At 69.0% G+C, this 15,203-nt stretch overlaps 3 protein-coding genes across 5 annotated transcripts; 2 read left to right on the plus strand and 1 right to left on the minus strand.

Annotated features, from left to right (window-relative positions):
• Window positions 1–728: 728 nt before the first annotated feature.
• On the minus strand, window positions 729–7,087 carry MAG (myelin associated glycoprotein). Of its 2 annotated transcripts, none has more exons than XM_051775384.1 (10): window positions 7,033–7,087; window positions 6,002–6,073; window positions 5,320–5,688; window positions 4,590–4,886; window positions 3,889–4,149; window positions 3,273–3,533; window positions 2,491–2,802; window positions 2,065–2,161; window positions 1,572–1,650; window positions 729–1,342 (listed from the first exon to the last, which is right to left on the minus strand). In XM_051775384.1, exons 2-10 carry the CDS (start codon window positions 6,063–6,065, stop codon window positions 1,196–1,198), a joined length of 1,887 nt encoding a protein of 628 aa, XP_051631344.1. In that variant the 5' UTR covers window positions 6,066–6,073; window positions 7,033–7,087; the 3' UTR covers window positions 729–1,195. The 2 variants fall into 2 exon arrangements, with proteins under 2 accessions (XP_051631344.1, XP_051631345.1); XM_051775385.1 differs by having other exon boundaries at window positions 7,029–7,087.
• Window positions 7,088–7,809: 722 nt separating this feature from the next.
• On the plus strand, window positions 7,810–11,986 carry LSR (lipolysis stimulated lipoprotein receptor). 2 transcript variants are annotated; one of them, XM_051775386.1, is made up of 10 exons: window positions 7,810–7,866; window positions 8,346–8,660; window positions 8,967–9,086; window positions 9,472–9,519; window positions 10,042–10,188; window positions 10,408–10,485; window positions 10,909–10,968; window positions 11,113–11,205; window positions 11,306–11,628; window positions 11,838–11,986. In XM_051775386.1, exons 1-10 carry the CDS (start codon window positions 7,830–7,832, stop codon window positions 11,871–11,873), a joined length of 1,257 nt encoding a protein of 418 aa, XP_051631346.1. In that variant the 5' UTR covers window positions 7,810–7,829; the 3' UTR covers window positions 11,874–11,986. The 2 variants fall into 2 exon arrangements, with proteins under 2 accessions (XP_051631346.1, XP_051631347.1); XM_051775387.1 differs by lacking the exon at window positions 9,472–9,519 and having other exon boundaries at window positions 11,838–11,982.
• Window positions 11,987–12,193: 207 nt separating this feature from the next.
• Window positions 12,194–15,176, plus strand: TMEM147 (transmembrane protein 147). Its single transcript, XM_051775390.1, has 6 exons — window positions 12,194–12,427; window positions 12,700–12,769; window positions 13,370–13,435; window positions 13,817–13,953; window positions 14,367–14,451; window positions 14,867–15,176. Exons 1-6 carry the CDS (start codon window positions 12,351–12,353, stop codon window positions 15,107–15,109), a joined length of 678 nt encoding a protein of 225 aa, XP_051631350.1. The 5' UTR covers window positions 12,194–12,350; the 3' UTR covers window positions 15,110–15,176.
• The last annotated feature ends 27 nt before the right edge of the window (window positions 15,177–15,203 follow it).

A 15,203-nucleotide genomic window follows, 5' to 3' on the forward strand; every position in this document is an offset into this window, starting at 1 on the left:
GGGTCCCGGATAAAACCCTACAGATTCCAGAAGTACCTTCCAGATCCCAAAAAACAAACTCCTGGGTTCCAGAAATACGTTACAGGTCCTGGAAAAGACCCTGCAGGCGCCGGGAAATGCCCCATGGAACTTGGGAAAACCCCGCAGGAAGCTGAGGAGCCCCTATAGAATCCAGCAGGATCCCACAGAACCCTGGAAAACCTCTGGGGATCCTGGGAAAGGCCCTGTAGGAGCTGGAGAAACCCTACAGAGCCCCGAGGTGCCCCTACAGATCCTGGGAAAGGGCCTGGAGGTCCCAGCAAAGCCCCCGGAGAACCCAAAGGGACCCCACAGGGCCTGGGAGAGCCACTGTAGGAGCTGGAAATGCCCCATGGAACCCAGGAAAGCCCCAAAAGAGCCTGGGAAAACCCCTATGGAGCCCGGGGAATCCCCTATGGAGCCCGGGGAATCCCCTATGGAGCCCAGGGAATCCCCTATAGAGCCCTGGGAATCCCCTATGGAGCCCGGGGAATCCCCTATAGAGCCCAGGGAACCCCCTATGGAGCCCCGGGAATCCCCTATAGAGCCCCAGGAATCCCCTATGGAGCCCAGGGACTCCCCTATAGCAACCCTGGAGGTCTGGGGGGGTTTAGAGACCCCCAAAAGCCCCCCAACTGTCCCCCCCTTTGATGCCCCTCCCCAGTTAGAGGCCCCACCCCCCCAACCCCCTGCAGGCAATTTTGGGTCCATCCAGTTTATTTTTGGGAGGTCTTGGGGTCAAAGGTCATGGGGATGGGGCTCGTTAAGGGCCGTTAATGAGGGGGCAATAAATAACTACAGGGGCGGGGCCTGCCCGGGAGGGGGCGGGGCCTTGAGGGTGTGTCTGTGTCCTGGGGGTGGGGCCAGAGGGGGATGGGCCAGGCCCTCATTGGGCAGGTCCCTGTGGTGGGCGTGGCCAGGAGGCAGTGGGTGTGTCCATGGGGTGGGCGTGGTCAGGAGAGGGGTGTGGCCAGCAGAAAGTGGGCATGTCCAGGAGGAGATGGGCGTGGCCAGCAGAAGGTGGGCGTGTCCAGGTCTCAAGAGGTGTGTCAGGGCTCCAGTGGGCGTGTCCAGCAGGAGGTGGGCGTGTCCAGCAGGAGGTGGGCGTGTCCAGCAGAAGGTGGGTGTGTCCATCAGGGTGGGTGTGTCCATCGGGGTGGGCGTGGCCAGGGCGGGGTCACTTGACCCGGATCTCGGCGTATTCCGGGGGCTCCTCCGGGGGTCCCCGGGTGGGTTTGGGGGGCGGGGCCGGTTCCGGGGGCGCCCCCGGCCCCTCCCCCACCCCCAGCGCCCACCGTCCCACGGCCCCTCGGAGCCACCGGGCCTGGGGGGCACCGGGGGGGCACCGGGGGGGCACCGGGGGGGCAGAGTCACCCCTGTGTCCCCCGTGTGTCCCCCCCGTTCCCCCCCCAGCATCCCTCTGGGACCCCCAGGGTCCCTCAGCCCCCTTCACGTGCCCCCCCCAGCCCTGTTCACCCCACACCCCAATGTCCCCCCACGTGTCCCCCCCCCAAAGCCCCCCCGGACCCCCCAGGTGTCCCCTCCCCCCTCACCTGCAGCGGGCGCCGCTCGGGGTCCCCCCCCTGCCCCGGGGGGGCCACCGGGGTCACCTCGGGGGCTCCCGACGCCTTCCTGGAGGACGGGGGGGGGCACTGCGTCACACGTGACCTCTGACCCCTGCCCCGCCCACCCCCCAAAACCCCCGGGGGCGTGGCAAATCGGGGATGGGTGTGGTCTCTTCCCAGGGGGTGTGGCCTGTGGGGTGTGGTCCCTGGGCAAGGTGTGGCCTCTCCCACTGGGGTGTGGCCTCTGGTGGGTGTGGTACTTGGGGTGTGTCCCTGTGGGCGTGGCTTTTAAGGAGCATGGCTTTTAAGGGGTGTGGCTTACAGGGGCGTGGCCTCCCAGTGGGTGGGGATCGGGGATGGGTGGGCAGGTCCCTCCTCCCCATGGATGTGTCCCCTCCCCCCATGGGTGTGGCCCCAGGTGGGTGGGGCCCCAGGTGGGTGGGGCCCCCGGTGGGCGGGGCCCGTGGGGGGCGGGGCTCACTTGCGGCGGCTCTGGCTCAGGTAACACACGAGGGCGATGACGACGGCGAAGGCCACGACGGCCCCGACCGGGCCCACCTTGGCCCAGACCAGCCCCGCTGGGGACACAGGGGGGGGTCAGCGGGGTCGGGGGGGGGGGTGAGACCCCCCTCGAGGGGCAACAACTTCCAACTTCCCCCCCGGGGCAATAAACCCACCTCAGTGGGCTACAACCCCCCCCCCTCCCATTCACCCCCACTGGAACCCGGCCTGGGGAATTCCCACATTCCATCCCCCCCTTCACCACTGCCCCAGGTGCCCCCCCCGTGCCCCCTGTGCCCCCTGAGGTGCCCCCCGTGCCCCCCGAGGTGCCCCCTATGTTGCCCTATCTGCCCCCCGTGCCCCCCAAGGTGCCCCCCGTGCCCCCCGAGGTGCCCCCCGCCCTCACCGGGGTGGTGGAAGCGCAGCTGCTGCCGGGCGGTGCCGTGGGCGTTGCGGGCGAGGCAGAGCACGGCGAGCCGGGGCTCGAGGGTCCCGCGCAGGGTCAGCACTCCCGTCACCGTCCCGGGGCCCGTCCCGGGGCCGGGAACCCCCCCGGGCGTGGCCAGGGCGTAGTCCCGGTGCCCCTCGGCCACGGTGACGTTGTGGGAGGGCAGCTCGAAGGCCACCACGGGCTCGGGGACGGCCGAGGCCGCGCAGACACACCGGGCCCCCTCCCCGACCGGGGTGCAGCGGGACTCGGGGAGCAGGACAGGGGGGTCTGGAGGGGGGAGACCGAAATGGGCCCCAGAACTGCACCCAGGGGAGCCCAAAACCCCCCTGGACACTATGGAACACCCCTGAACTGCACCCGAGGGAGCCCAAAACCCCTGAACTGCACCCGAGGGAGCCCAAAACCCCCCTGGACACTATGGAACACCCCAGAACTGCAGCCGGAGGAGCCCAAAACCCCTGAACTGCACTCGGGGGAGCCCAAAACCTCCCAGGCACCACAGGACACCCCAAAACCCCCCCGACACCACGGGACACCCCAGAACTGCACCCGGGGGGGCCAAAACACCATGGATACCACAAGACCCCCCAAGCCCCCCTTTAATGACCCCAATACCACCCTAAGTGACCCCAGTACCCCTCCCAGGGCCCCTCCAGGACCCCCCCTCACACTCCATGGTGATGTTGAAGGCCAGGCTGACCCCAATACTCCCCAAAATCCCCCCAGACCCCCCTCACACTCCACGGTGATGTTGAAGGCCAGGCTGCTCCCCCCGTGCTGGTTCTCGGCCCTGCACAGGTACTCCCCGGCGTCGTCAGGTGTGGCCGCCGCCACCTCCAGGGTCACCTGGGGCTCGTACACGGCCGTGGCCACCACGCGGCGCCCGCGGGCCACCGTCAGGATGGGGGCGGGGTGGCTCAGGGCCCCGCAGGTGACGGCGACCGGGTCACCGGCCACCACCCACAGCGACCCGTTCAGCACAGGCGGGCGGGGGGCGTCTGGGGGCGAGGGGGAGAGGGGGGTCAGGGGGGCGCCGGGGGGACACGTGGGGGACACACGGGGGGGGGGACACGGGCGGTGCTTAAAGAGAGGGACCTCCCCCCCCAAAAAGGGGTGACCCCTGTGGGACCCAGGAAAGAGGGGGAACCCCCCAAAAAGGGACCCCCTGCCAAAGGGACCCCCCGAAAGGGACCCAGGATTGACCCCAGTTAGCTGGAGAGGGGACACGGGGGTGGGGGGGGCACTTAAAGAAAGGGACACCCCACCCTCACCCCTCCCCACAAAGGGGTGACCCCAGACGGGCCCCGGGGGTGCCCCAGGGTGGTCCCACTCCCCCCACGCCCCCCCACTCACAGGCCACGTGCAGCTCCAGGCTCCGGTTGTGGCGGCCGTGCCGGTTCTCGGCCACGCAGGTGTAGGTGCCGCTGTCGCCGGGGCTCACCTGGGGCAGGTGCAGCCGCAGGGACGGGACCCCCGGCTCCTCCCGCAGCACCTGCGGCCCCCGGAACCACGAGAGCAGCGGGGGGGGGCGGCCCTCGGCCGAGCACCCCAACTCCACCTCGGCCCCCTCCAGCGCCTCGGGGGGCCCCGACACCTCCAGCACCTGAGGCTCGTCTGGGGGGGAGAGGGGGGGATTTGGGGGGGGTCCAGGTGACCCAGAGCCCCCTCCCTCACCCCTGTGATCTCCCCAGGGGACCCCCGGGCATCCCCCCCCCCCCCATTGCACTGGAGAGGTCCAGGTGTGTCCCCCACCCAAAAGGGATCCCAGACCCCAAAATGGGGGGGTGGGGGGGTGTCAAATCCCGTCTCTGCCTCCTAAATAAGGGGACCCAGGTTTGGGGGAGTACCAGGTGTTTGGGGGGGGTGTACAGGTGTGTTTGGGGGTTCCCAGGTGTGTGTGGGGATCCAGGTGTTTGGGAGGGATCCAGGTGCTTGAGGGGGTTCCAGGTGTTTGGGGGGTCCCAGATGCCCACCGAGGTACCCCTGGGGGGGTCCTGCCCCTCAGAGTCCCCTCAGAGTCCCCCCAAGTCCACCCCAAAGCCCCCCCCGCTCACACTGCACGTCGAGGGCGACGCTGGCGGCGAAGGCCAGGCTGGAGTTGGGCAGGGTCACCTGGCAGCCCACCCGGTGCCCCCCGAGCCCCCGGCGGGGCCGGAAGCGCAGCAGGGCCACGACGGAGCCGGCGCCGTTCGAGTCCTCGCGCGACTCGTGCTCGGAACGTTCCGGAAGGTCCTCGGCCCCCTCCCAGGACACCCGCGGGCGCTGCCGCGGGCACGAGTCGGGCACCCGGCACCGCAGCTCGGCCGGGACCCCCGCCACCACCTCGGGGGGCACCTCCAGCACCGGCTCCTCTGCGGGGGCAACGGGGCAGGGGGGCTTGGCTGGGGGGGGACACCCCCCAGGATTGGGGACAAGGGCAGGGGAGACACCAGGACACCCCCCAGGACTGGGGACAAGGACAGGGGAGACACCAGGATGCTCCTACTGGGATTGGGGACAAGGACAGGGGAGACACCAGGACACCCCCCCCCCCCAGGATTGGGGACAACTGGAAAGGGGGGCCCAGGGGTGCAATGTCCCTCCCTGGCCCTGAAAACGGGTTCCCAGTCCCCCACTCCCCCCTCCCCACCCCCCAAACCGGGGTCCCAGCCCCCCAAATCCACTTTCCCACCCCCAAACCGGGGTCCCAGCCCCCCAAATCCACCTTCCCACCCCCAAACCGGGGTCCCAGCCCTCCTCCCCCGGGGTCCTCCCCTCCCGAGCCTCCCCCCCACCCGGACTCACCGAGCACCTCGAGCGTGGTGTGCTCGGAGAAGCTGTACTGGTTGTAGCCCCCCAGGTCCCCCCTGAAGTAGTACCTGCCGGCCAGCTCGGGGCTCAGGGGGCCCAGCAGCAGGGAGCAGTCCCGCACCCCCGGGTCCCCCTCCAGCCGCGCCCGCCCCGCGAAGCTCTCGTGGACGGCGCCGGGGCGGGACCGGGCGACCACCGGCGGGTAGTTCTTGGGGTAGGGGCTGCCGAAGTACCAGAGCCCGTGCACGGAGCTGGGGCGCAGCTCCTCGGGGTACCCGAACCGGCACGGCACGGACACGCACGACCCCGACAGCCCCGACACCGCCGGCGGCATCCAGGCGGCCCAGGAGCCCCCCGAGAGTCCTGGGAGAGACAGGGCTGGGAATAACAACGGGGGTCTGGGGGTCCCAGGAGCCCCCCGAGAGTCCTGGGAGAGACAGGGCTGGGAATAACAATGGGGGTCTGGGGGTCCCTGGAGCCCCCCGAGAGTCCTGGGAATAGGGGGGGAATTAGTGGGACCGGGGCTCTGGGGGTCCCCCGGGGCTCTTAAGGGCAGGGGAACACCACGGTTGGGGGGAAGGGGGGAACAGAACTGGTAATGGGGTTTTGGGGGTCCCAGCCCATCCCAGTCCCTCCCAGTGCCCCCCCCCCCAGTCCTTCCCAGTGCTCCCAGTACCTGGTGGCAGCAGCAGCAGCAGCAGGAGGAGGGGGGGCGGGAGGGTGGTGACCACCGGCCTCATGGTGGGCGCTGGGGGACACGGGGGTCACCGCAGTGTCACCGCAATGTCACCCCAACGTCTCCTGTGTCCCCCCGGTCCCCCTCCAGTGTCCCCAGTGCCCCCAGTTGTCCCCATCCCCCCCGTCCCCGCTGTCCCCATTGTCCCCTGTCCGCCCCCGCCCCCCCAACCCCGTGTCACTGTCCCCCATTGTCCCCATTGTCCCCAGGCGGTCCCAGGCGGTGCCGGGGGCGGGTGACAACACCCGGCACTGCCCCTCCTGACCCCCCCCGACCCCTCCCGAGCCCCCCCGACCCCCTCCGGGCCCCCCCACGCCGCGAATTCCTGACGCGCCGCCGTCACCCCACGGCCCGACGGGACAAAGGGACCCTCTGTGTCACCCCCACCCCGACACCCCCGGGGGGGTCAGGGTGGCCGGCGGGAACCCCGCGGGTTTGGGGGCGGCCCAGGGGTTTGGAGGCTCCCAGGGATTTGGGGGGGTCCCAGCAGTTTTTTTGGGGCCCCCAGGGGTTTGAGGGGTCCGAGGTGTTTTTGGGGGGTCCCAGAGGTCTGGGGGTCCCCTCCATCCTTGGGCCCCTGGGGGACAGCGCGGGGGGGACCCCGGGGGGTCGGGAGGGACCCCGCGGTCCTGGCGGTGCCATCGGGGCCACAACGGGACGTTTGTCCCCAGCCCGGTGATGTCACCCCCCCTCCCCCGGGGCCATGTGGGGGGGCTCCCGGACAGCTGCGTCCGGGGGAGGCCCGGAGGGGAGTCTGGGGGGATCAGGACCCCATGGAGATCCTTGGGGACCCCAGATTTGGGGGGACTGGGGGGCTCCCAGGAGCTGGGGGGAGTCCCAGGGAGTTGGAGTGGTCCCAGTCGTCTGGGGGGAGAGGGGGGGCAAGGGATTGGAAGGGACCCGGGGAGCTGGGAGGGGCCCAGGGGTTGGGGGGCGACCCAGACGTGTCCCCCCCTATTCTCCTCACCTACCGCGGTGGGTCCGAGGGGTCCCAGGGGTCCGGGGGGGTCCCAGGCGTCGGGCGGTGGCGGGGGCCGACTGTCGGGGGGGGGGGAAGGACTGGGATTATGTACCGGGGGGGGAAGGGGCAGGGCCACCCCGACGTCTGGGACCGCCCGGGCCCCCCCAACCCCCCCGGCCCCCCCCTCGGGCACTGCGGCCTTGGGGGATGGGGAGGGGGTCTGTGTCACTCGATGGCCCCAACACTGTGACCACACACCCCCCAAACCCGCCCCCCCCCAGATGTCTGGGCCCCCCCCTCTAAATTTGTGTATGTCCCCCCTATCCCAAGAGTTGAGCTCCTGGACACTTGGGATCCCCCAAACTCCTGAGACCCCAAAACACCTGGGAAAGCCTCAAAACACCTGGGAACCCCCCAAAACACCTGGGACCGCCCCAAAACACCCGGGCACCCCCGAAACACCTGGGAACCCCCCAAACAACCGGGACCCCAAAACACGTGGGACCACCAAACACACCTGGGATCCCCCCCAAAACACTTGGACCCCAAACCCCTGGGACCTCACACACACACGCGGGACCCCAAAACACCCGAGACCCCCCAAATACCCTCGTTCCCCGGGGGGGCCGTGCCCCAGTGGGGAGGGGGCGCGACCCGGGGAAGGGGGCGTGTCCAGGTGCACTGACCACGCCCACGCACCGGGGCGTGGCCTGGCCCCAAGGGGGCGTGTTCGGGGTCATGGAATGGGCGAGGTCTGGCGGGGGCGTGTCCAGGTGCGCTGGCCACGCCCCCACCTGCGGGCCCATCATGGCGGCGGCGCTGGGAGCGCTGCTGGCGCTGCTCGGTGGGTGGGGGCAATTAGCGGGGTCATTAAGGGCCCAGGGGGGGCAATTAAGGGGCTTGGGGGTCATTGGAGGGGTAATTAAGGGGCTGGGGGGGCTCTGGGGGAGCAGATAGGGGGCTGGGGGTAATTAAGGGGCTGAGGGCGGGGCTGAGGGGCAGTTGGGGCACTGGGGGGGTAATTGAAGGGGTAATCAAGGGGCTGGGGGACAGTTAAGGGGCTGGAGAGTAATTAAGGGCCTGGGGAGTCACTAACAGGGTGATTAGGGGCCTGAGGATAATCAAGGGGTAATTAGGGGCTGAGGGGGCCTGGGGTTAATTGGGGGGGCACGCGGGAGCTCTGGGGGGGCAGTTAAGGCCTGGGCGGTAAATTAGGAGGGTCGTTAGGTTTAATTACGGGGGGGAAGCACCTGGGGGGGCAGAGGGGGGAGCAGGGGGTGGCAGCAGGGGACAGCAGGTGACACTGACCCCTCGGCCCCCCAGCCCCCTGTGTCACCCCCCTGCAGGTGACGGTCCCCGACCCCCGCACGGTGGCCCTGCTGTTCCAGCCGGTGCTGATCCGGTGCCAGTTCCAGGTGACCTCCGGGCCCCCCCCCATCGTCACCTGGAAGTACAAGTCCTTCTGCCCCTCCTCCACCTCTGGGGACACCTGGGGGGGCCCCGAAAGCGCCACCGGGGGGGACACGGCGGGGACCTGCCCCGACTCCGCCAGGACCGTCCGGATCGTGGCCACCAAGCAGGGGGACACGGTGACACTCGGGGACTTCTACCGGGGCCGGGCCGTGACCATCCGGGGAGGTGACGCACCTGGGGGGGGTGGCACACCTGGGCACACACCTGGGGACACACCTGGGGGGTGGCACACCTGGGCACACACCTGGGGACACACCTGGGGGGGTGGCACACCTGGGCACACACCTGGGCACACACCTGGGGACACACCTGGGGGGGTGGCACACCTGGGCACATACCTGGGGATGACACACCTGGGGGCATACCTGGGGACACCTGGGGGGAACAATGGGACACTGGGGGGACACACCTGGGGATACACACCTGTCTCACCTGTCCCTCACCTGTCTCCCCTGTCTCACCTGTGCCCAGGTGCCGAGCTCAGCCTGGGCCCGGCCGCGTGGGGTGACAGCGGGTTCTACATCTGCACCGTCACCTCCACCCAGGACCTGCAGGGCAACAACGAGGCCGTGGCCGAACTGGTCGTACTGGGTGAGACTGGGGGGCACTGGGAGAGCAGCGGGGCGGACTGGGAGAGCACCTGGGCTGGACTGGGGGGCACTGGGAGGCACTGAGGGGCACTGGGACAGCACTGGGAGGCACCGGGAGGGACTGGGGCTGTACTGGGAGGTGCTGGGACTACACTGGGAGGCACTGAGGCCATACTGGGGGCACTGGGGGTGTACTGGGGGCACTGGGGGTGTACTGGGAGGCACTGGGGCTGTACTGGGGGGCACTAGGATTATATTGGGGGGCATTGGGACTGTTCTGGGAGGCACTGGGGCTGTACTGGGGGGCATTGGGGCTGTACTGGGAGGCACTGGGAGGCACTGGGGCTGCACTGTGCCCCCCCATGTCCCCCCCGTGTCCCCCCCAGGGTCTCTGCCCGAGGGCACCCGACTCCTGCCCGAGGGGACCCTGCCAGGTACGGGGGGCACTGGGGGGGCACTGGGGGGCACTGGAGGGGCACTGGGGGGCACTGGGGGGCACTGGAGGGGCACTGGGGGGGATTTGGGGGGTACCCAGGTACGGGTGTACCTGGGGTGTGGGGGGGTGTTCAGGAGTCTATTGGAGGGGCTTTGGGGGGTATTTGGGGGTCCTCACTCCCCCAGACTGGATGTTGGTGCCAGTCTGGGGGGTTCTGCATGTTTTGAGGGGTTTGGGGTGTTTTTTTGGGGCGGGGTTTGGGTATGTTTAGGGTTTTTTTGGGGAGGAGGTTGGGAGTGTTTAGGGTCTTTTTTAGGGTGGGGTTGGGGGTGTTTGGGGGTTGGATGTGTTCAGGGGCTTTTTGGGGTGGGGGTTTTTGGGAGATGGGATTGGATGTGTTTTGGGACTTTTCGGGGTGCGGGTTTTTGCGGGAGGGTGTTGGGTGTGGGAGGTTTGGGGGTTTTTTTGGAGTGGGGTTTGGGGGCATTCAGGGGTCCCTGACCCCTCTTTCCCCCCCCAGACTGGCTGTTCGTGGCCCTGGTGGCCCTGGGGGGGGTCCTGGTGGCCCTGGGGGTGGGGCTGTGCTGGTGCCAGTGCTGCCCCCACACCTGCTGCTGTTACGTGCGCTGCCCCTGCTGCCCCCAGACCTGCTGCTGCCCCGAGGCCCGTGAGTCACCTGGGGGGGCACCTGGGGGGCGTTTGGGGGTCCTGGAGTCACCTGGGGGGTGTCCGTGGGGTCTCCGTGAGGGGACTCAGAGGACTTGGGGGGTGTGGGGTGTTGGGGGGGGTCCCTCGGGGGGCTATGGGGTCCCTGAGGGTCTCTTGAGGGGGGAAAGGGGACACAGCTGGACACAGCTGGACACACCTGTGTCCCTTTCCCCCTCAGTGTACCTGGCAGGGAAAGCGGCGACCTCGGGGGGCACCTTCAGCCCCGCCCCCCCCGCGCTGGCCCTGCAGCTCCTCGGTGAGTGAGGGGGGGACACACCTGGGACACACCTGGGACACATCTGGGAAACACCTGGGAGACACCTGGGAGACACCTGGGAGACACCTGGGAGATACCTGTCACTCCTGGGACACACCTGGGAGACACCTGGGAGACACCTGGGACACACCTGGGAGATACCTGTCACTCCTGGGACACACCTGGGACACACTTGGGAGACACCTGGGAGACATCTGGGACACACCTGGGAAACACCTGGGACACACCTGGGACACACCTGGGACACACCTGGGACACACTTGGGAGACACCTGGGACACACCTGGGACACACCTGGGAGACACCTGGGACACATCTGGGACACACCTGGGAGATACCTGTCACTCCTGGGACACACCTGGGACCCCCAGGGCCCCCAGGTGAGCCCCACCTGCCCCCCCAGGGAGCAGCCAGAGCTCTCAGGTGCCGCTGCTGAGGGACAGTGACGGGAGCGTCGTGTCAGGTGAGGAGGGAGTGACGGCTGGGAGGGACTGGGAGGGACTGGGACAGACTGGGAGGGACTGGGACAGACTGGGAGGGACTGGGGGGCACTAGGGCCAAACTGGGAGGCACTGGGACTGCACTGGGACCCCCGTGCCTCCCCCAGGCCCCTCAGTGCCCCCCCCCACCGTCCTGCGCTACCTGGAGGAGAATTTGGCCACCTGGGACCCCCCTGGGCGACCCCCCCACTGGAGGGCAGGTAGGTTTTGGGGGGGGCAATTCCTATCCTGGGGGGGGATTTAACCCCCCCTCGGGGAGTTATTTGCCCCCTGACTGACCCCCCCCATTTCCCCCCCCAGGACCCCCCTCAGGACCCGCCCCCAGCGACATCAGCTCCCTGCACGAGGCCCCCTGGACCCCCCCCCGGCGCTCCCGGACCCCCCCCCGGAGCCCCTCGACCCCGCCCCGACGCCCCCGGACCCCGCCCCGGGGCCCCCCGTCCCCCCCGAGCCCCCCCCGGGGCCGCTGGCGCTCGGCCGAGGTTTTGGGGGGCTCCGAGTGGGAGGAGGAGTCGCCCCCCCCAGCCCGACCCCCACCCCGGTCCCGCTCCCGGGACGATCTGCTGGGGGGAGCTCGGGACCCCCCCCGGAACCCCCCCGGACCACCCCGGCGCCTCCGCAAGGTGAGGGGGGTCGGGGGGGCTCGGGGGGATTTTGGGGGGGGACAAGGGTGGGTTTCAGGGTGTCGGGGGGTGCTTGGGGGGCTCAGGGTGGAAATTGGGGGGTCTCTGGGGGGGCTTGGAGGGAGTGTGGGGAGGGTTTGGGGGTCTGAGGAGGTTGGGGGCGTTTGGGGGGGCTTTGGGGTTCTCACACTCCCCTCTCTCCCCCCCAGAATGATGCCCTGAGCCGTGAGAGCCTCGTGGTGTGACCGGGAACCCCCTGAGACCCTCAAAGCTCCCCCCGCGGGGGTGTTTTTGGGGCTGTTCAGGGATTTTTTGAAGTGCCTTTTTTTTTTTGTATGAAGTTGGTGTCAAATAAAGGTTTTTAGAGAAAATTGGGCTGGGTGACGTCATCAATCCCCCCCGGTTACCTCGCTGGGGAGAAAAGGGGGGGCTCCTGGTGGGAGGGGAACACTCCGAGGGGGATTTTGGGGGTCCCCAGAGGGGACCCGGGGGGATTCTGGGAGGGATTTTGGCGGGAACTGGAGGTGGGCGTGACCGCCGGGTATGACCCCGCCCACGGTGGGCGTCACCGGCGCCTGATTGGCTGTGCCGGGAGCGGGCGGGGCCTGGCCTCGTTCCCGTCAGGCCCCGCGGCCGCGCCGGGACCCGTCAAAGCCGAGAACGTCCCCAAAGAAACCCCCCAAATCCTCCCCGGGACCCCCCCGGGACCGCCCGGCCCCGCCATGACCCTTTTCCACTTCGGGAACTGCTTCGCCCTCGCCTATTTCCCCTATTTCATCACCTACAAGTGCAGCGGCCTGTGAGGGACCGGGGACACTGGGGGGACACTGGGGGGACACTGGGGGGACACTGGGAGGGGGCCTGGGGATACTGGGAGGCACCGGGGGATACTGGGAATGGGTCTCGGGGGGGCTTTGGGAGGGATCCGGGTGTCATTGGGCAGGCCGGGGGTTGTTACTGGTTGTTACTGGTGGTTACTGGTGGTTACTGGTGTCACGGGGCAGGCCGGGGGGTTGTTACTGGTGGTTGCTGGTGGGTACTGGTGGTTACTGGTGGTTACTGGTGTCCCAGGTCGGAGTACAGCGCGTTCTGGCGCTGCGTCCAGGCCGGAGCCACCTACGTACTGGTGCAACTGGGAAAGGTGGGGGCGCAACTGGGACCCCCCCGGGATTCCCCTAAACACACTTGGGACCCCCCCGGGGCCCCCCAGACACACCTGGAATCCCCCCAAACACACCTGGAACCCCCAAACACACCTGGGACCCCCCTGGAACCCCCCCAAACACACCTGGAACCCCCCCAAACACACCTGGGACCCCCTAAACACACCTGGGACCCCCTAAACACAGCTGGGAACCCCCTGGGGCCCCCAAACACACCTGGAACCCCCCAAACCCACCTGGAACCCCTTAGACACAGCTGGGACCCCCCTGGGCCCCCCAAACACACCTGAGACCCTCCAAACACACCTGTGACCCCCCCCGGACCTTCCAAATGTACCTGGACCCCCCTGTTACCCCCCCAAACACACCTGGGACCCCCCAACACACCTGGGACCCTCCTGGGACCCCCAAAACATACCTGGGATGCCCCCTGGACACACCTGGGACTCCCCTGGGGGAGCTTTGGGGTCACCTGGGCAGGTTTTTGGGGGTCCCACACTCCTGAACCTCCCCGGGGGGGTTGGGGGATCACCTGTGCGTTTTTGGGGGTCCCTCACCTGTGCCCCCCTCCTCCCCAGATGCTGTTCTTGGCCACCTTCTTCCCCACCTGGGAGGGGCCGTCGGGGGGCTACGACCTGGTGGGGGTGAGTTTGGGGGGACCCCAAAAAAGAGGGGATGGATTGGGGGGCTGCAAGGGGGAGGGGGACTGTTTGGAGGGTCCCACGTGCACCCTCGGCCCCCCCCAAATCTCTGGGGGTTTGGGGGTCTTGCAGGGGTTGGGGGTGCCCGGGGAGGGAGGGTCTCCAGGGGTTTTGGGTGTCCTGGGAGTATTTTGGGAGTCCCAGGGGGACTTGGGGAGTTCTGGGGGAGGGCTTGGGTGTCTCAAGGGGTTTTAGGGGGTCCTGGGAGGATTTTGGGAGTCCCGGGGGCTCCCCCAGAGATTTGGGGGGACTCGGACTCTCCTTTTCCTCCCTGTTCCTCCCCCCCCCATTGTTCCCTCTCTTTCCCCCCCCCGTGCCCCCCAGGAGTTCCTCCGAGCCACGGTGGACGTGGCGGATCTGGGGGGGCTGCAGCTGGCGCTGGGCCGGGGCGGGGGCCGGGGGGAGCTGCGGATCCTCGTGGCCGCCCTGGGCTGGGCCAGCGCCGAGCTGCTCACGGCCAGGTGGGCTCTGGGGGGGCCCGGGGGGGCTACGGGGGCTGGGAGGGGGTTTGGGGGGGATGAGGGGGGGTTTGGGGGTGTATAGGGGGCCTGGGAGGGGGTTTGGGGGGTGATGGGGGGGGTTCGAGGGGTCCTGCGGGGAGCACTGGGAGGAGCTCTGGGGGCTGGAGGGGCTTTGGGGCACCTTTGGGGGGGCTGTAAGGGGTCCATAGGGGGTTGGGGGGGCTATGGAGGGGGCCCCTGATCCCCCTCACCTGCCTGGGGTGGGGGGAGTGGCTATGGAGGGGTTTGGGGGTGGTCTCTGGGCTCCCCTGACCTTCCCTCACCTGCCCAGGTGTGTCCCCGGGGGGAGGGGGGGGGTTACTGGGGGTTTTGGGAGGTCTCTGGGCTCCCCTGACCCCCCCTCACCTGCCCAGGTGTGTCCCCCTCTGGGTGGGGGCACGGGGGGTCGAGTTCGACTGGCGGCACCTCCAGATGGGGCTGGACTCCAACATCAGCCTGGTGAGGGACCGGACGGGACTGGGAGGGGCACTGCGAGCGGTCTGGGAGCACTGGGGGGCACTGGGAGGGGCCGGGCAGTCACTGGAGGTTACTGGGGGGGCACTGGGAGGGGCTGAGCAGTCACTGGAGGTTACTGGGAGGCACTGGGCAGTCACTGGAGGTTACTGGGTGGTCACTGGAGGTTACTGGGGGGGCACTGGGAGGGGCTGAGCAGTCACTGGAGGTTACTGGGAGGCACTGCTTGGTCACTGGGAGGCACTGCTTGGTCACTGGGAGGCACTGGTGGGCACTGGTCGGTCACTGGGGGGCACTGGTGGGGCACTGGTGGGGCACTGGTGGGCACTGGTCGGTCACTGGGGGGCACTGGTCCCTCCCTGGCCCCCCCGTCTCTCTCACACCTCTCACCTGTCCCCAGGTGCGTCACGTGGCGGCGGCGGCGCTGCTCTGGGCCTCGGGGCGCCAGGACCTGCCCCCTCACCTGCGGCTGCCGCTGGGGGGGCTCCTGGTGGGCGCCGCCTACGAGGGGCTGCTGGCGGGCTGGGCCGGGCAGGCGCTGGGCCTGGGGCCCTGGGGGGCTCTGGGGCTGCGGGCGCTGGGGGCGGCGGCGCTGGGGCTGGGGGCCCTGCGGCTGCTCGTGCCCCTCCTGCCCCCGCCGTGACACCCCGTCCCCGATAACCCCACCTGGGACACTCCTGTCCCCAATAAACCCACCTGGGACACACCCAGAGCGGCCCCGGAGCTTCATTGGGGTG

Source organism: Manacus candei, unplaced genomic scaffold (genome assembly GCF_025592945.1).
Source record: "Manacus candei isolate 608988 ecotype Guabito, Panama unplaced genomic scaffold, ASM2559294v1 h1tg000294l, whole genome shotgun sequence".
NCBI classification, from domain to species: domain Eukaryota; kingdom Metazoa; phylum Chordata; class Aves; order Passeriformes; family Pipridae; genus Manacus; species Manacus candei.